This window comes from Alosa sapidissima, chromosome 11, assembly GCF_018492685.1.
Source record: "Alosa sapidissima isolate fAloSap1 chromosome 11, fAloSap1.pri, whole genome shotgun sequence".
In the NCBI taxonomy this organism is placed as follows: Eukaryota; Metazoa; Chordata; class Actinopteri; order Clupeiformes; family Clupeidae; genus Alosa; species Alosa sapidissima.
In genome coordinates, this window is record NC_055967.1 from 14,824,974 (window position 1) to 14,846,376 (window position 21,403).

Genomic DNA, 21,403 nt, shown 5'->3' on the forward strand with positions numbered 1-21,403 from the left:
TTAGTGTTGACCAACCAGTCCAGTTTATTGTCCAGGTATATCCCCAGATACTTGTAAGTGTTTACCGACTCCACATTGACCCCCTCAATGGTGGCTTGGAGGCTTGGAGGCTTAGACCTCCGTAAATCCACTACCATCTCCTTGGTCTTAGCAGTGTTGAGTTGTAAGTGGTTGAGTTTGCACCATTGCACAAAGTCCTCCACCAGGCTCCTGTATTCCTCCTCCTGTCCATCCCTGATACACCCCACAATTGCAGTATCGTCCAAAATTGTCTGCATGTGGCATGACTGTGTTGTAGCAGAAGTCAGACGTGTACAGGGTGAACAGGGCTGGAGAGAGCACTGTTCCTTGTGGAGCTCCAGTACTGCTGATCACAGTGTCAGAGAGGCAGTTCTTCAGTCTGACGAACTGTGGCCTCTCTGTTAGATAGTCTGCAATCCAGAATACTAGGTGAGCATCCACACCCATCTGCAGGAGCTTATCACCCAGTCGGAGGGGTTGGATGGTGTTAAAAGCACTGGAGAAGTCAAAGAACATGATTCTTACAGCACTTTTCCCCTTTTACAGGTGGGAACGCGTCTTGATAGTGATAGTCTTATTGAATCTTACAGTAACTGGCTATTAATTGATATCAACAATCTTGACACAGGACCTATAATAAACAGCCCACTAAAATAAGGTGATACTGCATTGTTTCCAATGTATTGCATAATCCCCCATACAACCCACCTGTAGGCTAAACTGCCTTCAAATAGGCTAAGCTGTAAAAAAAAACAATATGCAAAAAAAGCAGGACGGGCATAATTTTAATGCTCATGGTTAGCTGTCGGGTTAGAAAATAGCATCAGACGAGTTCAGGTTGTCTGTGAATGGATCTATGTATCAGTGTTGACAAAGTAGCGATGGAGTTTCTCAGACATTTGTCATGGCAGAGCCGCCGAAAAGAAGCAGAAAACGAGTAAACTGTTGTCGAAGGGAACAGAGAAAGAGGAAATGGCAGACTGACGAGCAAGGAGTGTCGTAAAATATATACTCTGAAGCTGTAGGGGGAGCTCCGTAGAGTAAACTTTGAGAAAACAATGTAGAAATTGTAGTGATGGGCAAATGAAGCTTTGGTGAACCACTAAACCACAGCAGTGTGAAGCTAGCAACACTAATGAAAAAATCCAATATGGCTGCACATGTAGATTTTTCAACATAAAAGACCTTACCCAGACCAGTATATGTAACCAAAAATATTGGTTTGCTAAGGACTTTTATGTTGAAAAATGTATGTGTGGCGGCCATCTTTTTGCTTTTCAGTTAGTGTCGCTAGGTTCACACTGCTGTGGTTCAGTGGTTCACCAAAGCTTCATTTGCCCAAGAAATTGCCAAAACTGCATAGGGTCCCTTTAAGGTTGCTTTACACATCAGACTTCTTAGGGTGGGTGTTGCTTAGCAAATGTTGTTAACAGATTTTCTCTTTCAAGATAGTGTAATTTCTAAACAACCATATTCTATTGAATCTTCGTTTAACAGTCCTCATCTTAACACCACAAATAGCCACTCAAAAATGCCTCCTGTTCCACCACCAGCAGCCACAAATGAAGGGTAAAGTGCCTACACCAACATGGCTTCTGTAAGGGCACCAAAACCATCCACAGGCAATACCCTCAACATATTTTAACTGGCCAACTGTTTGTATTTGTTTGTTATTCTTTTTTATTTGCTAAATGTTTCTTTAGGTAACTGTAGAATTGTGCATGATCTAGAGGGAGTACGGTAAATCTGTAAACAAACATCTCCTTGGCAAGTTAGCCCTTCCTGAGGGCAGGGAATACCCTAGTACAGTCCTCTCTATTCAACAGTTTTCCTGAAGATGAACAAGGTGTTGTTTATATTTTCTCCTCATGGTTACTATGACTGTAATTTTCTCAATGGGCACCAAAGTTAATAATTTCATAACATTTTTTAACAAACTGCAACATGAGACAAATTAATAAACACAATCTAAGAAATAGGACACACACTGTTCATTAGGTTTGAGGAATGAGTGAATGAGCCAAGACACATCACTGTTGTATTCAGTGTTCAGGCAAGGCGCTGCTGACTGTGTTGTTGCTGAAGTGGTTTGGGATGCATTTGACCACAATGTTTGTAGTGTAAACACTTGTATGCCCTGATGCATTCCTGTTAAAGGAGACTTACAGTGGAAGAAATGTTGGCCGTAACAAAATCTGAACAAGTAGTCAGCAGTGTCTAATACAGGTGTAAACAGCGATGCATCTTCAGGCTGTCCACTTGTGATCTGATCACATGTTTGTAGACAGGACCTTCATTCAGTAAATGTAGATTTGTTATTTTTACTGTTGTTGACACACACACACACGGCTACTAAACTTTTGTCTTGAATTGATATGTTTTACGTGAGGTATTATTTTATTTATTAAATAACTAAAATACATTCAACTGCAATTTAGGGAGTGAGGAGACAGAAAATGTGAGATCTATCTTTATTCATAGAGATAGCAGCATAGTTTACAGAAATATAATTGCAGGAGTATACAAATGTTCATATTAAAGCAAAATACATGTATATTTATATGTAAAATTCAATAATTAGTTCACATGGTTGTTCACATGATGGTTAACACACACATAAACACACACATACACACAAAAACACACACATACACACACTCACATATGCCCACACACTCACACATAAACGTTTGCCACTATAGTGTCCAAAATGATGGACAAATTTATGTCAAGCAAATGACAACCAAATAATAAAAAAAAATAATTAAAAAAAAAATAATATTTGTTATATTTATATATATATATATATATATATATAATATATATATATATATATATATATATATATAAAAAACATGATGAAATGTCCTCTCTCCACTACACTCAAACACACACACTCATCCACAATAAGAGCATACAATCTGCTGGTGGCAGGGCAGAGTTTTTACTTTAATTTGTGTTCAGAAGCCAAACTGTTCAGACTCCATGTATGGACTGCCCAAACAAACATTAGACGACTTCACCAGCTTCTCAACAAATATCAGAGCATCAACGTTTCACCTCCTCAGTTCCCTTCTTATCCCTCGTGACAAGCAATCTCGCCAAGGCAACTACAGATCTGACAGATGGACGCCCATCCCTCTTCACTTACGGTTCACTCCAGCTGAGCTGCATAGCAGTTTCAGGAGATGGTCACATGCACTTCAGTCAGTCACTAAAATGCCTAATCCAGACATGGGTCAGTAACGCCAAGAAAACAAAACCCACACTAAATGTTAATGTTGTTTGTCATCTTTTGAACTCATGTTTTTCTTCTTTTTTTTCTCTCCAAGTTTAACAACGAAATCTAATGTCTTGAATATCTAGTATATACAAAAGCTTCATAAAAAGTATGAGGGCAAGGCTTGCGAAGGCACAAAATACTTCAAGAACGAACAAACAAACAAAAATATCATGTATGCCAAGTGATAAACAGGTTTTCAACTCGACAAATGTTACAATGGTATGAAAGATTTAACTTTTTTTTCTGTTCTTCGTGATCTTAAAATGACAACTATTAAAATGACAAAAAGCTTCAAAAGACATACATTGAAGTAGTGACATCAAATGGTGAAATAAGAAACAGAATTTTAAAAGGATTTCTATTTTGAACATAAAGGGTTTTTTTTTCCTTCACGTTCTGCTGCCATAACATCTTCTACAAATCGAGTGTAAAATCATGGTTGGTCCAGAGTTAGATGTAGTGTCACTTTGATCTCTCCTACACCGTGAGGTAATCAAGCACATTCTCTAACACCCTGAAAACCAGAGTGGCTTGTTAAGGATCGGTTTGTTGGTCGGTCAGTTGGTATGTTTGCTTGTTTCTATGGCTTGCTTGCGGTCCCCGAGCCGAATGTGCTTTGCAGTAAACCTCAGCCCGGGGGGGCGGGTTGGGGTATAATCCCGCCGGGTGCCGAGAGGAGCTCTACAAAAGGACAACAATCACAGTTTGGGTGCACAGTGATGGCGACAGTCGCATTGTCTCGCATCACAGAGCTGACACGGGGGCTGAATGCAGTAGTCAGACCGTCGACACGGCTAGTCTGCACAGGGTGAACCCCCCTGGGAAAACCTTCTTGTTTGCCTGTGTATGTGCATTTACAGTATGTCTATTTGGTTCAAATGTACATGGTACATTTCATCATTTCACCTTTATGAAAAAATACTGCATGTCAACCCCACAAAATACTGCATGTCAACCCGGGTGAGGAAATAAAGACCCATCAGAGAGAGAATGATACATGAACAGGTAAAGTCAAGGTGATGAATGTGTACGGGTAATGACGATGATAATGGAAACGACAGGTACACCTGGCTTGTGAAATGCACATTATAAAAAGTAAGGGAAAAATATGACATGGTCTTGATTCTGAATGAAAAATGAGAACTGTAAACACTTAAATATGTACACAACGCAGGATACATACAAGACAGAGTTAGACACACACATATACAGACACACACGCAAGTCACTTTTAAAGTCTTTTCTAGCACAGTTGGACATGGCGGCCCATAGGACTAAATGTCCCCCGAGATGTGGCACTAACTTGAGTTACCTGGATGAAAGGGGTTCTGCCTGAAGGGATATCTTGTCTCCTTCATGGGGCCGTCTAGGTTAATGTTTTGCTATTATGTTTTCGAAAAAACACAAAACCGACAACTGATATGACCGCAAATGTAAACATCACAAGTGTCCATATAGTAACTACACGTAGCACTTTTTAGGTAGATCAGAAATGGCTGCCGATGTCTTAGAAAACCAAAACAAAAGTTCGATCTGTGAGGCCCAACCAAATAAGCCCTCCCATCAAAACTCCTCGTTTCTGACACACAAAATAGCCACATGCCAGATGAATGTCTACACCATTAACTACCACTACAGAAACACACAACTTTGTTAAATAGTTACAAATAGCAATATGCTGTATATCCTTCTATTCAACAAACACACACTTATACATCATGTATACATTGTACACACAGTACTCAAGTGTTTGTGTATGTGCACAAATAGTCGCAAGAGCACTGAGTTGAGAACCCCTACATGCACACTAAAGCAGTGTGGCCTACAGCTGACTGGAATGAATGAGAAGCTATGTACCTCTACCTTCAGATTTATCTATAACGGGCTATGCGGACAGCTAGCCTCATCTCACAATAAGTCATGTATGGACAAGCACATCCCCCTCACCAACCCACATAAACACACAAGTGGACACACACACACACACACACACACACACACACACACACACACACAGGAACACACAGTACAAAAAGAGTTACAAAACGTTTAGACCAGGATGGCAAAAAATAGAGTATGAAAATGTTGGGCATGCAACAGTTACCAATGGAGAGAGATAGTTGTTTGGTATAAAAATGAAAACACAAAGCCCTAGAAAGCCTTAGAAGTCACTTGGAAACACAAGAGGCCTTGGGCCTGCTGTGGGCCAGAAAAGGTTATCTGCCCCCCTAAGGCCTCTGGCCATGCACAGCCCTCTAAAGTGCTAAAGATTACCATGGTTAAAACATTTCAAAACAAAACAAAAAACATTTAAAAAGAGTACAAATCTTGATAACAATGAGCTGCTTTCTGTAAAATGGACCACCAGGGGGGAAAAAAAATAGTTTAAAAACTAGATAAAAAGAGGACATGAAATGAGAAGTGTTGCGTTAATGAATTTCACAGTTAAAAAAAAAAGAGGGAAGAAGAGGCAGTGAAAAACAAAGTGCTGACATGAGACATAGGTGTAGTTTAACACACAGTTTAACCCCCATGTGATATGCTGACAGGCCTAACTCGCCTCTACCCACCCCCACCCCCAACAGGCCACACCACTACCAGACCAAACCTACAATGGTCCATGGGCTTCAGCCTCATGAGTTACAGTCACATGACTCCATCTCCGCAGTACGACTGACTCCACAGTCGCCACACTGATGTGAAACAAGTAGATTTACAGGAAGGCCTCTCACAGCAGCTCGCGCCACTCAACGCACGGAGGCCACATAAGCTTTAACTGGTCGCAATGCCCACCTCAGCCTCGCGGAGCTAAAAGTCCCCTGACAGGCTCTTCTCTTGCTCCTGCAGTGTCTCCAGGATGTCGTCGATCTTCACCATGTTCTGGGTGTCGCTCAGGCTGCTGGACTGCTCCAGGAGGGTCTGGATCTGGGCGCTGCTGGGCATCGAGCCCTGGTTGGGACTGAGCCCCCCGTGGCCCATTGAGACCAACGGGTTGGCTAGTGAAGGACCTTGAGGATTCATGAGCTGACTGCAATCTGGAGGGGCAGGAGATCACAAACCCAACATGTATTATCCATGCATACAGGCCATGTCTCTGTTACAAATTCTGTATTGTCTATAAGCTCAAATCTTCATTGTTAATATCAGGTCTTGCTCGTTACTAACACAGATCTCATCTTACATGTCGTTGCCAAGCCAACATATTCATGTTGAATCGAGCCTCAGACACCAAATAAACATTTCTGTGCTGGCTGACTGGAAAATGTATTCCACATAAGTTAAAAAAAATACACATTGTTCTAAAGATAATATTTTAAGTAGACTATTATGTATAAGGGTCATTCTATAATCCAATGGCAGCACTGACGATAACAGAGTTGACATTTTTCATCATTTTGTGGCTTAACTACATGCGAACCTCAAACTAGCTACCACTTATGAAATCAGAATTTCATGGATTTTATTACCATTTTAAATAAGCAAGAGATTCACTCCAATATCACAACAGAGTTGCCAAATAATTAATTTACTGTTCAAGTCCTCAAGATTTTGTGCAAATTATTGAGAGAAGTAGTATTACATCCTTCACTGCTTATCCAAAATATCTCACCAGAGGAAGTGACATCTCTCGGTGCAGGCATTATGCTTCATATTAAAAATCTTAGTGGATTTATGCAGTTTTATACAGAGTTGACATGAATATTGAGACGGATAAAAAATATTTTTTTTAATACTGAAATTTCACATAATACATAAAATAGACATTCTATGCAACTGATTTTATAACAGTTAATGGATCAATCCCAAAAAATAGACTGTTAGACTTACTAACAGCATGTTTATTTAAGTTGAATGTTTGAATCAATAGTCGGGGGCAGTCAATAATATGGAGGTTGGGCGTCATTTAGTTAATATTTTATGGATAAATTGGGTCTTAAAATATAAATCAAGCATTGTTATGGTGAAAGGTTGTCATAATTTGCATCATTGTTTAAAACCGACTCAATAAAGATGTATTTTGTTGAAAATAATTTTGCTTGGATTAAATTATAGCCTTCATGTCTAATTCCACTGTTAAGTCAACTCATAGTCAAAAAAATAGTAACTCAATTACTCAAAATGATAAAAAAAAAAAAAAAAAACAATAACCAGGGTATGGTTATCAACCAATCATCAATGTACATTTATCACTAACCATTGGGTAGTTCAAAGAGGAAGAGGCCAGACTGCTGAGGCTGACCAGGCTGGCTGAGGGCCCCCGTCATGGCTGACTGGAAGAGAGCATCAGAGGCCGCCTGTGCTGTGGAGCCGCTGGAGCTTTGAAGCCCCCCTACTGCCATGGTGCTCTGCCCAGCAAAAATGGCCGCAGTGGTGGCAGTTGGAGACATCTCCTGGCTGTTCACGCCTCCTTGCAGAGCTGTAATGGCAGCCTGTGGCAGAAAGAGGCCAACGGTGGACTGGTCACCAGAGCTGATGGACACGCTACCAGAGCTGGGCACCACCTGCATGGGCTGCTGGTCCTGAAACAGACCTGGTTGTGAGGAGCCACCCTGGGCTGAGGGGTCGCCCACCACCGCACTCTGCTCCTGGAAGGACATCGGCTCTGCAGTGTCTTGCTGTCCCACGGAAACTATGCCAGTCTGGGAGAACAGCAGAGGATTCTGGGAGGCCTGGGGTTGAGGGACAGGGGGTTGGTTGGAAGCGGCTTCCACACTCACACTGGCACTACTGGGCACCACTTGCATTGGCTGGTCCTGAAAGAGGCCCTGAGGCTGGCTGTTGAATAGCAGAGACGAGGGCAGATCCTGGTGGTTCAGGGGGTTGGTGCAGAACAGCAGGCCTGTTTGCTGCTGCTGCTGCTGCTGCGGTTGCTGTTGTTGTTGTTGTTGTTGTTGCTGCTGCTGCTGCTGGGGTTGGCTTTGGAACAGGGGGGCTGCCTGGGGCTGCGGTTGCATCTGCTGCTGGGGCGAGTGCTGCTGCTCCATAGGTGTGGACAACTGGATCTGCCCCTGAAGCAGCGATACCGCCTGGGCCTCGGACGCAGACGTCTGCATGGGGGTGATGAAAGCAATCTGCTGCTGCTGTTGCTGCTGAGTCTGATTGCTGTCTGTTCCCAACTGGCCCGGTAGGACACTCTGATCCAGGAAGAGGGCAGGGGGGGCCTGTTGTTGGTCTGCTGCCAGTATGGTGATGGTACCGGGGAAGAGAGCTGCCTGGACCTGTGCCTGAGCTGGCGTGGGTTTGGACCCGAATAGCACCGCCTGCTGACTCTGGGCTTCCGACATCTGGGTCGGTGTCTGGAAAAGCTGCTGGGGTGGGGAAGGATGGGAGGGAGGCTGCTGAAGGAAGCTGGACGTCTGGATGGTCAAGAGTCCACCGGCTTGTTGGAAAAGTGCTTGTTGTTGTTGTTGTTGTTGTTGTTGCTGCTGCTGTTGTTGCTGTTGTTGGTGCTGTTGCTGGGGGGTACTATGGAGAAGGCCCTCAGAAGGGTGGCAGGTGGGGGGCTGCTGCTTAGGAGCCCCGCTGGAAGGGAAACTGGGGGTGCATTGCATGGGGATCTGCTGCTGCATGAGCTCCGACTGCAACTGCTCCAGGCTGTTAAAGACATTCTGCTGCTGCTGCTGCTGCTGCTGTTGCTGCTGCTGTTGAAGGTTCTCAAAACTGTTTCGCTGGTGCAGGTCATTCAGAACGTTCTGATGCTGAAGGTTGATCAAAGTGTTCTGCTGCTGCTGCTGAATTGACTCCAGGACTTTGGGGGGCTGCTGCTGTTGTTGCAGTGGGGGCTGCTGCAGGTTCTCCAAGACTTGCTGATGTTGCTGGATGTTCTCTAGAACTTTCTGATGCTGTTTCAAATTTTCCAGCACGTTCTGTTGATGTTGTAAGTTCTCTAATGCTTGTTGATGCTGCTGCTGCAGATTTTCCAGTAAGGACTGTGGCTGCTGTTGGTGGTGTTGCTGTTGTTGTTGGTGTTGCTGCTGTTGTTGTTGGTGTTGTTGATGTTGTTGCAGTTGTTGTTGTTGTTGTTGTTGCAGTTGTTGTTGTTGCTGTTGTTGTTGTTGCTGTTGCTGACAGTTCATGGATCGATCATTTCCTCCCAGCTGAAGGCTGTTCATGTTCTCCTGTACGTGTTTCTGCAGGGTGTCCGCTGAGGGCACAGGGTTGTACAGTACCGAGTTGAGCTGCTGCTGTGCTGCAGCCGCCACCAGCACCTGCTGCACCAGGGAGTCCCCGCCTGCCTGCAGCTCACGCACCGCCCTCTCCAGCTGAGCCACCCCGTCCTGGGGCAGCAGTGTGGGCACGGGGGATGGCTGCTGCTGCTGGGGCAAGGCTGGCAAGGCCTCCAGCTGGGGCATGCTCATCATCAGCATGGCCGCCTCCTCAGAGCCGCTCTCCTCCGGGGAGAGTGTCTCAGGGGTCTCCCGCAGGAACTGCTGCGGCACCTGGGGGGGCACGGGCTGCAGGACGGTGGCGTCCTCGGACAGGGACACCTGGAAGGAGGAGCTGGGGGCGATGTCTTGTTTCTGGATGGTGCTCAGTGGCTCTGGCACAGCGAACATGGGGGCCTGTGGCGGCTGGGTGGCGGCCGGTTGGAGGGGGGCTGGACTGGGGAATGACTCACTGCTCGAGGCTGGGAGGTTAACATTTACCTCCAGAATTTGCTGTGGGGCTCCAAGAACGTCTTCTGGCTGGAGGAGGATATCAATGCAAGAGAAAGTTATGAAGCTGCTACTAGCGTAAGATGGACAGAGCTGGACAATAACACTGAAAACATCTACAGTACCTTAAAGACATTGGATGCTGGGGCATTGGTAGACACCTCCATAGGGGTGACCTCCTCTCGCTTCAGAGTCAGCGGAGTCATCATGTTGCTGTCAATATTACTGTTCCCAGTTTGCATTGCTGTAAAAGAACAACATATCCTTATTATCCAAGATAGTATAAAATATATCACTAAGGAATCACACAATCATGTCTATTTGTCACATTTAGGACACTGCCCTATGGAAGATATCAGGGATCGGTGAAGTCAGAGCACACAGTCAGAGGTCAGTGGCCTTAGCTTGTACCTTTCATGCGGTCCTCAAACGGGCAGGACTTGGCTGAGGTTGAAGCCTCAGACTTCACAGGCACATCTACCGAGGGCTCTGCACAGAAAGAGAAGCCTTTCATGCACCAACACTTCACTGAAGACCAAATATATGACCTTTCACTCACCCTCACCCCCTCAAAGGCCTGTAGCACCACAAGGACACGGAGACACCCACACACACACACACTTCAATGTGTTTTTAGCACACTGTCTCACATATGATCTAAGGCCCAGTAAGAAAACCAGTGACCATCAAAGACACATTTAAAAAAAAAAAAAATTCTTCAACCCCCTCCAACATAAGCACACACACAGGCAGAATGACACAGAACCTTCCAATGGCATGAGGGTTGACTAGCTGCACTGACCGGAGTGGGGAGTGTAAGTGAATGGCTGCAGTTCATTGGTTCTCCCCGCGTTGGTCACGACACAGATGCCTACTGCCACTGGAGAGGTGATGCTGAGGTCCCGATATGGGGGTACCTTCACTATCAGGTGATTCTGGGGAAGTAGCAGAAGTAGTAGTAGTGGAAATGGAAAAGACAATTTGATACGTAGGAACTTAAGGACAAAGACAAACACAACGTGTTTACCCCCCCCCCCCCCCCCCCCACACACACACACACACACGCACACACGCACGCGCACACACACACACACAAACCCAGCCTTGTATTGGCAGAGGCCAAATAAAGACCCAGTGGCTGTCTCCATAGAAACAGCAGTGTCTACCTGATGAAACAGCTCCATGTCGATCTCAGCCTCCGCCTGCCAGCCGCTGTCATCTGAGGAAAGACAGGCATGAAGAATTCACTCGCTCGCTCAGCCCCTGGCACACCTGGCCAAAAAAAGACTGTGGCGCACGACTCGCACTATTCACAATCTGACTGGGGCTATACAAGACAAGTCTGTCTGCAAGTTCTCGTTCAAAGGAAATAAGAGCAGCTTTTTTTACACCCAGCTACTACCCAGCCCTGAAAAAATAACAGTTTATATTTTTTTTTAAAACAGACACAACTACAGTATAACATGACTGATAACTCAATAGTGTATTCCAACATGTACATCATAGTGCATGTCAAGCACAAAGCTGTGATGTGGGATGCATACAACACAGGGCACTTTTGGCCCTTGGATTTGGACTTCACCATCCCACCTGAGCTGGTCTCCTGGAACAGCACTTTGGTTCCCTTGAGGAAGTTCTTGCCGATGATAAAAACCTCCTCTCCCCCAATCACCGAGCAACTGTGCAGGCTCTTCTTCAGAATCTCAGGCACACCTGCTGGCTGAGCTGCATACCACAAACACACACACACACACACACACATATATATACACACACTCTGACTAAGGAATATGCAAAAACACCGCAGGGAAGCAAATCAACACTGCCGCAAGCTATTGTATCAGTGTTCCATTGTTGTATCACTCTACCTGACTATGGTTAACACTCTGCACGTAGCAAAGCTGTGCTTGTATCTGCCCTTGTAGCCCTGCATTATTTATTCATCATTCAGTGGAGGTATCTGCAGACACAACATCAGCTTGTGTCTGGGGCTCAGTGGAGCGGAGCCAAACTGGCCGGCCTCCAGGGACCACAGTGGAATAGAAAGCCACCGGTCCGGTTTAGCGTGGTGGCAGGTGACACACGCCTAAGAGAAGTTCCTCAACAGTCAGGCCGTCAGTAAGAACCGTCAGTACAAATGAAAGGGCATTAAATAGCATCACAAGCACATCTGCATTTGTTCTATCTACACACCACTTCCTTTATCTTCATTGTCATGTATTCAAGTGGTTCACTCCCACTGCTGCTATTTTTAACACTAGAACACAGCACCTTAATATCAAAGCATCGTGTGATGACAGGAGAAGACAGGATGTTGTGACTAGTCTAATGGTACAGTAGCGTGAAGGCGCAAGAGAACACATAACATTGTGAAATCAATCGGGGATTATGTTCAGTGTGCTTGTGCAAGATCAGACTAATTGTGTAACAGAGCTACGGAGGTAGTTAGAGAAGGGAGTTGAGCGGTCACAGCGGGCAGACTCACTGCAGAGGATGGGCGAGGAGGTGGTCTGCAGCACAAGCATGGAGCCGTCGGGACGCGGGATGTTGACGCGGAATGCCAGGCGGGCGCGCGTGCTCTTCTTTTTCGAGCCCGCCACCCCGATGCGGGCCTCTACGTCCGCATTGCGTAGCTTCAGGATGCCGACGCAGTCCACACTGCAGAGGGCCCAGGCAAACACAAAAGACATCCTCTGATCACGGTTCACTAGAATACGTCCAAATACACTAACACCACCACATAATTATACAGTGTCCTGTCACACTTATGAACACGTGGGCCGCTGAGCAGGGTTGTGCACAATTCGAATTACAATTCTGCTTCCTGTTTGCTACCTCAATTGAAATTCAAAAAAATGAACTGGAATTTAAGAGCCAGTTTCAATTAAATTCTGGAATTTTGCACAAGCCTGGCGCCGAGAGACGGGTGTCCAAGAGAACGGGCAGTGGTGCTTACGCCAGGGTCATGCTGTTGGTGGGCTCCAGGCTGACTTCGATGACGGTGGTCCCCTCGATGTCCACCTCCTTGCAGGCGGTGGTGTTGCGTCCCGTCACCCTGCAGGCCTGGTAGAAGCCGTGGGGCTTCACGCGACCCGTGTCATTGGCCACAAACACCTGCAGCACCACCGGCTCGCTCACGCCCTCCAGCTGGACACAGTGACAGACGTTAAAACCTCAAACTCATTCAAATGAAATGGCGCTCTCACTTCGCTGCTGATTACAGACTTTTATTTTGTTCAGGACTTACGAAGCGTAGCCATACTGGCTGTGAAAGTAAAAAATAGCACTGACCTTCTGTCATAATGAGCAAGTGTGTCAGATTTAGCTAAATGCCTTGTCTGCACACCCTCACGTGCAGTCGTGCGGCCTTAAAATAACACATGGAATTCTGTCCCACACACACACAGCCCAAAGTTAGACACTACGCTGAACCTGCTGTGTCCTGAGAGAGATTTCTGACTTTGCTGTGCAGTGAACAGGCTGACAGGGGTGGGGGGGAGGGGCAGATGATGGCTTACCTTGACGGTGGGAAAGCCCTGCTGGGTGCGGTCTTTGACGGATCCCCGGCTGCCCTCGGTGAGGTAGCGTGCCCGGTGCTGGGTCTCGGGCTGCACCAGGATCTTCAGCTCCTTACCTTCGCTCTTCGGGGGGAACTGCGCCGCCAGGACACCCGCCCGCAGAGGGCCGCCCGCCTCCAGAGAGCTGCGTGCAGACACAGACCCGGCCGAGTTCAAACACAACATGTTGGCCTGGCTAGGCCAAGCTATGCTTAATCCCCCCCACTTTCTAACACTAAGCAAGAGGATTAATCGCCGTCCAGCGTTTGTTTGGGCTGAAATGTCAGAGAGGCCACTCTGCCACCCCCACCCCACTCCACACCCCCACCCGGGCAGGCCACGCCTCATGTGCCACCAGGGCCCAGGAGGCATTCACTGCTTTGCATTGCAAACCTGCTCCCACTGACAGTCCACGAGTTTGGTTACAACCTTGACAGGCTGAGATAATCAACACTGTTGGTACAACAGGGAATACAACTCACATGACTCAAACAGGTTTGCACCAATTCTAGGTTTGTGCTGCGCAGAGGGCAAACAAAACCAGCTCAGAGGTCAGTGTGTGTGTGTGTGTGTGTGTGTGTGTGTGTGTGTGTGCGCAAATGGTTGTTGCCTCCAGCAGACACCAGACACCTACCTGGTCTTGGGGGTGGCTTTGGAGTCCGAGCCCAGCTGGGAGAGCACAAAGTGGGGTGCGTTGGCGCTGTCGGCGTCAAACACCTCCATGCTGGGCGCCTGGGCGGCGACGGGCTTGGGCCCGGGCCGCTGGCGTGGCGTGCGCTTGCGCGACTTGCGCGGAACCTCGGTGTTGTCGTTGTACGAGCTGCTGCTGGCCATGCTGAAGCTGGAGAGGGACTCGTCCAACCACATGCTGCCGCTCTGCTCCGAGTCAGGCCCCGCCGCTGCCGCCGCCTCCTCCTGGCACGACATGCGGCTGTCGTCCAGCAGGTCCTCTGGCGGCGGCGAGATGTTCAGCACTGTCCGCCGTTTGGACGGGGTGATCTGGCTCTGCTGAGGCCCTCCTCCTCCTCCGCTGTTGCTGCCGTCACCAGACGCCCCAGCGGCCGCCTCCACCCCGAGCCCCGGGGCTCCCTGACCTCCTCCTGGGACCGGACCGCCCGGGCCCTCGCCCAGGAGCTGGGAGCACTGCTCGGGACCCGAGGTAGCGGACAGCATGCTGGGGCAGGAGGAACCAGGGAGCGCAGTGCTGTTGCCCCCTACTGGGCTGGAGGAGACGTTGCAGGACGAGGCAGCATCTGTGACGTGGTTGACAGACAGGTTAAGTGCAGTCACAGACAAGCAGCCTGGCTAGCCGTCCCATTCAAGCAGTGAAACTAGTGCGTGGCTGGTGGCGCCTCTCTCTTCAACCTGCCTAGGTCTCTAGTGATTGCGGTTTAACTCCCCTGATCATATAAAACGTCTATCCAAAATCTGTGTTTGTGTTTATGTCTCTACTGCATAATATAATATGTATACATTTATGTGTATGTCTATTTGTTTTTTAAGTGATGTTTTTTCTCTTTGTTATTCCCTATTATGGACCAAATGTTGCTGTTAATTCAATCTATATATTAAAAAAACAAGGCAACATGCTTAATGTTCAAGGCCAAAATAAAAAGCAAAACTCAGAAATGAAAAAGGGGGCTGGTGAAATTTAAGCAGCCGCCTGTTAAACAATATCAGGGTCTAAAATGCTATTCTCAGGTGTCAACTGAAGCATGCCAATTGGTAGATTTTGGTTGGGACTGAGCGTAGCCATGGAGACAGAATAAACAAGCTTCTGACCTACGAAGCAGAGAACTGCAGACCATTTTATATTGCAGACTCTCCCTGATTCAGAGGCAACGCCCTGGAATAAAAACGAGACAGCCAATGAACAACAAGAGCTGGTCAGTCATACGAGTCATCCAGAGAAGACACCAATCAAATTTGGTCCATGCTGTTTGTGTTTTTGAAATGTACATTTGTAGCCTAGTGTTGAGGGTTTAATGGTATGTACAGTACATTCACAGAACTGCAATGCAATTAAATTGAATGCGAGAAAGAAACACTATGAAGAGCCAGATTGATATATCAGTCATTTAATTCAATAAATGGTGTGCGTTCGTTTAGGTATCCAGAGCAGTGCTTGTGTTGTTTCCTTCTCTTGGTAGCTGTTGGTTTTGCTGGTTGCTTGCTTGCTTGGCTGGTTGCTTGGCTGGTTTACCTCTACTTAGTGCTGCCACAACACGGACAGTCTGACACTAGTCTGGGGGCAGCTTGTTTTAAGATCCCTCAGCTTCCTGCCAAAAACAGGAAGCAGTCGAGCATGAGGACGCCCTCTTTAACACTCCATTAGCATGTAACCAACACAGTAAACACCCACCACAGTATCGCCGCTGGACCACCTACACAAGTTTGGTGGTCCGGTCACATTATCTGTTATCAGTGTGGAGTCATTTCTATGGTAATGAAAAGGAAATGGCTTGACCCTCGCTAGTTTAATGTGTCTCTTTTCCTGCTGGGTAAACGGAATAGAAAACGTGCATCCCACACTTCACACCTGCGCTACACTACCTGCCTAGTTCCCCTATGTGAGCTACAGACACCCACATGGGCTCCTGGGTGCAGAACTAAAGGCTGTGAGCAGGACTATCTGATTCGGCACTCGGCACAGCCGCATGGCGCACAACAGACAGAGTGCAGCCAGAATAGCCAGTAACAGGAAGTGAACATCACAGTAACAGGAAGCCTGTCATCTGTCACCGAAAAAAAAGGCAGCAAGAGCAACGGACATAGTTCAGCCACGGCTACTGGCAGGCTGCAGATGGCTAACAGCGAGCACTTGACAGACACACAAAGTGTTTGGCGGAGCAGGAAGCTAATTGAGCTTTCATGAGGATGTGTGTACACGACCACACAAGGGCGGCTTGCAAACAAACACAGACAGGCTGCCACATGACATATAGTAGCATTAATGCGTCACTCTGTTCTGTTTAGTGCTGGTGTATAGTATGTAGTAGCATTAACAATTCACACTGTTTAATGTCTAGTTCAGGAGGAGATGCACTTCAAAATGCACAGTACAAAGGGATGCAACTAGACTTTCTGATTAGCTCTAGCTGGGATCCCGAGTGCTCAGTCTCTCTGTGAGAGGGTAGCAGGGTGAGGGGCCAATCGCCGGGGACATACCTGCGGCCAGCGCTGCCGGAGGAGGAGGACCGGCCTCTCCTCCACTCTTCTGACTCATGGCAGGCTTCTCCTGCTGCGAAGAGCCAGGCAGCTGCAGCTCTTTGGGGAGCAGGTCATACACCGACTCTGTGTGAGAGACAGGGGGAGGGAAACTGAGTGAGTGAGAGAAAAAGAGAATGAGAGACAGAGTGAGAGAGAGAGAGAGGTCCACCAAAAATAGAATGTGAGTGAGATAGACCAGAATAGAGAGAGAATGTATGAGGGAGAAAAGATAGACCAAAGGAGAGTGAGCGAATCAGAGTGGCACAGACCAGAATTCAAAGCAAGAGAACAAATGAGATTGGCTCATGATCGAGGGCAAGACAGACCAGAGTACAAAGAGAGTGAGGGCAGGGGGAAGCAAAAGATCAAAAGAGTGGTCAACTAGAGAGAGATAAAGAAAAAAGAGAGGGAGGGAGGGGGGGGAAGACCAAAGTAGAGGGTGAGAGAAAGTGAGATAGCCCGGAATAGGGAGGGAGAAAGACAAAAAACAAGATAAGGCTACAGAGAGGAAAAGGAAAGAGAGCATGCGAGAGAGAGAGAGAGAGAGAGAGAGAGAGAGAAAGAGAGAGAGAGAAACTGATGGGCAGATGGAGGGTGCAAGATATGGAGATCCTGGCAGATAACATGCAGACGTGCCCTTTCACAATGCCAACATCTACCGGAGTAAACATGTGCCATGTGCAGACCTTTGAAAATGCTCCTGGTGCCCTGTGCAGTACCATCCTTCTACCAACCCCCCAAAGCCTCGTATGCAAGCCCAAAGGACCCTATGCACCCCAGTTTTGAGCATGGCCCCGCTGTGTAAGACAGGAGAGAGAGAGAGAGAGAGAGAGAGAGAGAGAGAGAGAGAGAGAGAGAGCGAGAGAGAGAGGCTCGCCTGGAACTGCAGATGGCGCCGTGAGCAGCGGGTGAGTCTGGCCTCAGCTCCCCGCGCGCTCTGAAACACAACACCGGCATTCACCATTGTTCTGGGGCTCGCCGCACTCCTGGCCAAACCATGACCACCAGTCGAGCCCAGCCCACTCTCCACTACACACACACACAGACATCGCTCACACATGACTCACCGCAGCAACATCACTCAGACATGGAATTCAGTTCATACCACACACACATCACAAGAGCAGACGCCATCGAGCAACCACCGCCACAGATGCCTTAAATGCAAACCATCAGCGGTTGGGATTTAACAAGCTTCTGGAAGTGTGTGGCTTGGGCACCACTGTCAGGATGTGTGTGTGTGTGTGTGTGTGTGTGTCTCGTGACGCCCTCTGTGTCTGGCTCAGAATACTGATGAGACCTTGGCTGTTAAGAGGAAGACGTCAAGGCCGGGTTGTAAATTACCATGACGACTACGCTCACATGATCCACAGACACGCACATGTCGCCCAGGCCGCTGCCAGGTGACGCTGCCTGCCAACCAGCGGCGTCAGACCAGCGTCCGCGTCTGTGCTTTGTGCTTGATGGGGGGCCGCCGGGCCGGGCACCCTCACGGGCCAGCACCATTAGAGCCGAGCAGCAACAACACAGCCTGACACTGACCACTGGAATCACAACACAACACTTAACAACCTCCACAGAGAAAGAGAGCCAGCAAGGTATGGCAATCAGAGCAACAGCGTTGCCACATAATTCCATTATACAGAAGTGGAGCTTAAAAAGGCATATAAAAGTGTGAAAAATGTCTCTACAACAATGGCACAGTCAACTAGTACAAACATTTCCTTCATATTTCTGCTGATAAAAACTTTCAGGGAGGCATAGACTGATCCCTGAAAGTATGTAAGTACAATAGACAGGCGGCTGCCTAGACGCTAGCTCACTCCAGAATGTTTATAAATCTCAACACAACATTCCACACCAAAATAGCTGCTCTAAACCTATGAGACTTTAGAACCTCGGGGCCTACTGCTCGTGCTCTGCACATTTGTTCCATAATTAAAGCCAGTTACTGTTGAACTGAACCATATGAGACCGTTAAGATGTCACCGCAAAAGCCAGTTGTTTACTAGACACTGGACCTCACTTAGTGTTTTTACAATATCAGGATGTCTCCAATGCATGGAGGCGGTCTTAAAGTGTCCATAAAAAAGTTCTAACCAGGCAGGGGGCTGCAGAAATATCTGTGCATTTTTGTTAGCTTATTTACTTTAAAAGGAATCATTGCCTGTTCTGTGCATACAGTATACTCCTCCTATGACCTGCCTACTCACAGCAAAGTCAGCATGGAGACAGAAAGCATGTATTCTTACAGACTCAAGACCAGCAACAAAAGGGGCAAATAAGCTGACTGTATCCGCAGCAGTTTTGTATAATGATGCTGCTCCGTGTGTGTGTGTTTAAACCAAGGGAGGTGTGCATAAAGGACTGCGCGACCACATGTGCTCAACCTCACGCAGTAGGTTTCAAATCGCACCTCTGAACTGCGTGGGCTATGCAAGATCAGTGCCGGGCTGTGTGATTAAAAACTCAACACTCCAGTCCGTCTGGTAAACGAGCATCCCAGCTGTTATCAGAAGGCATGTTGAGGCGCATGGTTTTACATGCCACTCTTCTCGCTGACATGAGGCGCTTTTTTGTTTACGTCCCAAGGCGAAGAGTTACACTGGCATCTCAAACAGCAGGGTCTACTAACATGAAGGAGATACGTGGGGATCATCTGGCCACCCAAGTTGACCTCATTACTACTGAATAAGAAAGTTATTGAAACAGCTAGGTAGATTAATGTTGTCAGCGGCATACAGTTCACGATGAACAGACTCAGAGAAGGCCTTGCAAAGAGGGTGTAACACTGATCACACTGCCATAAAATTGTAGCAGCAAAGAGGCTTCACCTCTGTGTCAGTATATTTTCGATTCATCGACTGACACTTGCACTGTGCACGTAGCTGATGATGGCTAGTAAGCTAGCTCCCATCAGCGGTAACGTTAGACAACTGACGGTTTAACCAACCTTGCTAGCGAGCTAGCCCTGCGCAGCTAACCTAGTCGTCAAGTTCGCTAGCCTGTTTAATGTCTGGCGCTTTGAATTATCCATGGCCTCTGGTGTTAGTAGTACATTTGGGAACAAATATATCTAACATTAGCTAGCTAAATAAAACCAGCACTGATGATTTACCCAATTAATGAGCTATCGGTTTACTTAAGCGACATCAAACAACAAAATCCTGAGATGTAAAGCGCCTGTCATACAACACGCCTCCCTCCAAGCAATGTTAGCTCGCTCTGTAAAGTCGTTAGCAGCCCATTCTGTGACTGATGTTTGCAGGCTGAACGTGATGCCCTAATGCTGGTTCACAAAGTCAGCAATAGCAATATAAGTTAGCCACAGCCGTGAATTGAGTTCATCAAGGAAAATAATGGTGCAATAGAAGAGTTTAAAAATACAGCGTCACTTTTAAATTGGTCGTCTTACCTTTAGAGTAGAGGGATTTGGGGGAATTAAGGTCGATATCCGCGCTTAGCAGCGATATAAAATCAGAGGGCATAGCTGGCTAGTGCCTCATGAGAGAAAATGAAAAAAGACGTCCCCCTCAAGAAAACAAGCGGCTCACACAACGCAGCCTCAAATTTCAGTAATACTGGAGATGAGCCAGGACAAAAACAGAAAACAATGACTACTGCACTATTGCTACGATACCGTAACTACGTGTGTGCTAGCTAAATGCATGTAAACCTCACCAGGATGCTAGGACAGCTAGCAACAGCTAACAACCCACACATCGTTTCCCCGAACGTCTCCTCCCCCTTTGCCACGCAAGCGCGTTAGCCTCTAGCTGTTTGGAGGTCCACCTTGGTGTACAGTCACAGCGTAGATGTAGCTAGGATAGATCTGAAGGCCTTATGAGGCTTCAAGTTACGAATGATGTATTTAATTGCCTTCTTCTGTGTGAACTCCCTAAAACACAATCAATATACATAGAAAAATGTAGGCCTGTTACTTATATTGGTTATCTCACTACTTGGATCAAAGTAGGCTAGGTTATCCTTTTGGCAGAGTAGGCCTAGTATCAATGTCATTAGATAACCAAGGGTCATTAGTATCTCATTAGTTTTTGTTGTTGTTGTTGTTGTTGTTTTTTTTAAGTGGTCGGTGTGTGAGAGAGTTTTTGCATTTTTTACCTGACATTGTAATATTGCCAATATGTCAGTGAGGGGAATTGTTTCCATGATACAAGGGTTTATTAAGGTAGCATACAGTTGTTTTTGTCAGTAATGCATGCAAAAGCAATTCATCCAAGTCGTTCTGCAAAGATGAATGCTGGTTCACTAAAGCAAAAGTCAGCCTATTTGACTTCGACAGGTAGGCTATGTTATTTGTAAGGCATAGGATGCTTGCCTCATTGAAAACCCATTCTGCACAGCCTTTGTTTAGTACCCCCTCTTGAACTCTGGGTGGAGCTACAGCTTAATATGAGTATTTTTTTGTTGTCCAGCAGTTCTGATTTTGAAGAATTTCTTTTGAATCTTAACCCATCATCATCTGTTGCTCAATTTTAAGATAACTCAGATTGATCTGGCTAACTATGGTGATGTAGAATAAAGCATGATTTGTGCAATTCCTGAAAATGTGATCTCTGTGGCAATCACAGGAAGAATCAAACATGTTCCAAAAAATGCATGCAATTATTCTCTATGTTAACTTGCAACCCTATCTCAATAACCTGCTCTCCCAC

The 21,403-nt window shown here is 46.8% G+C and overlaps 2 protein-coding genes across 4 annotated transcripts in view; both read right to left on the reverse strand.

Annotated features, from left to right (window-relative positions):
• Positions 1-3,847: 3,847 nt before the first annotated feature.
• nfat5a (nuclear factor of activated T cells 5a) lies at positions 3,848-20,510 on the reverse strand. 3 transcript variants are annotated; one of them, XM_042109015.1, is made up of 14 exons: positions 20,143-20,510; positions 16,686-16,811; positions 14,152-14,770; positions 13,479-13,662; positions 12,917-13,107; positions 12,446-12,618; positions 11,551-11,685; positions 11,127-11,179; positions 10,763-10,895; positions 10,372-10,449; positions 10,086-10,204; positions 7,500-9,990; positions 6,098-6,339; positions 3,848-3,985 (listed from the first exon to the last, which is right to left on the reverse strand). In XM_042109015.1, the coding sequence occupies exons 1-13, from the start codon at positions 20,213-20,215 to the stop codon at positions 6,113-6,115; spliced, it is 4,602 nt and encodes a 1,533-aa protein (XP_041964949.1). In that variant the 5' UTR covers positions 20,216-20,510; the 3' UTR covers positions 3,848-3,985; positions 6,098-6,112. The 3 variants fall into 3 exon arrangements, with proteins under 3 accessions (XP_041964949.1, XP_041964950.1, XP_041964948.1); XM_042109016.1 differs by adding an exon at positions 15,300-15,796 and having other exon boundaries at positions 3,848-6,339; positions 20,143-20,155; XM_042109014.1 differs by having other exon boundaries at positions 3,848-6,339.
• The window catches only part of panx2 (pannexin 2), a 35,917-nt gene continuing 32,190 nt past the window's right edge, over positions 17,677-21,403 (reverse strand). The window contains exon 7 of the mRNA XM_042109019.1: positions 17,677-17,985. The gene's annotated coding sequence lies outside the window, so the exon portion shown is untranslated. The remainder of the gene's footprint in view (positions 17,986-21,403) is intronic.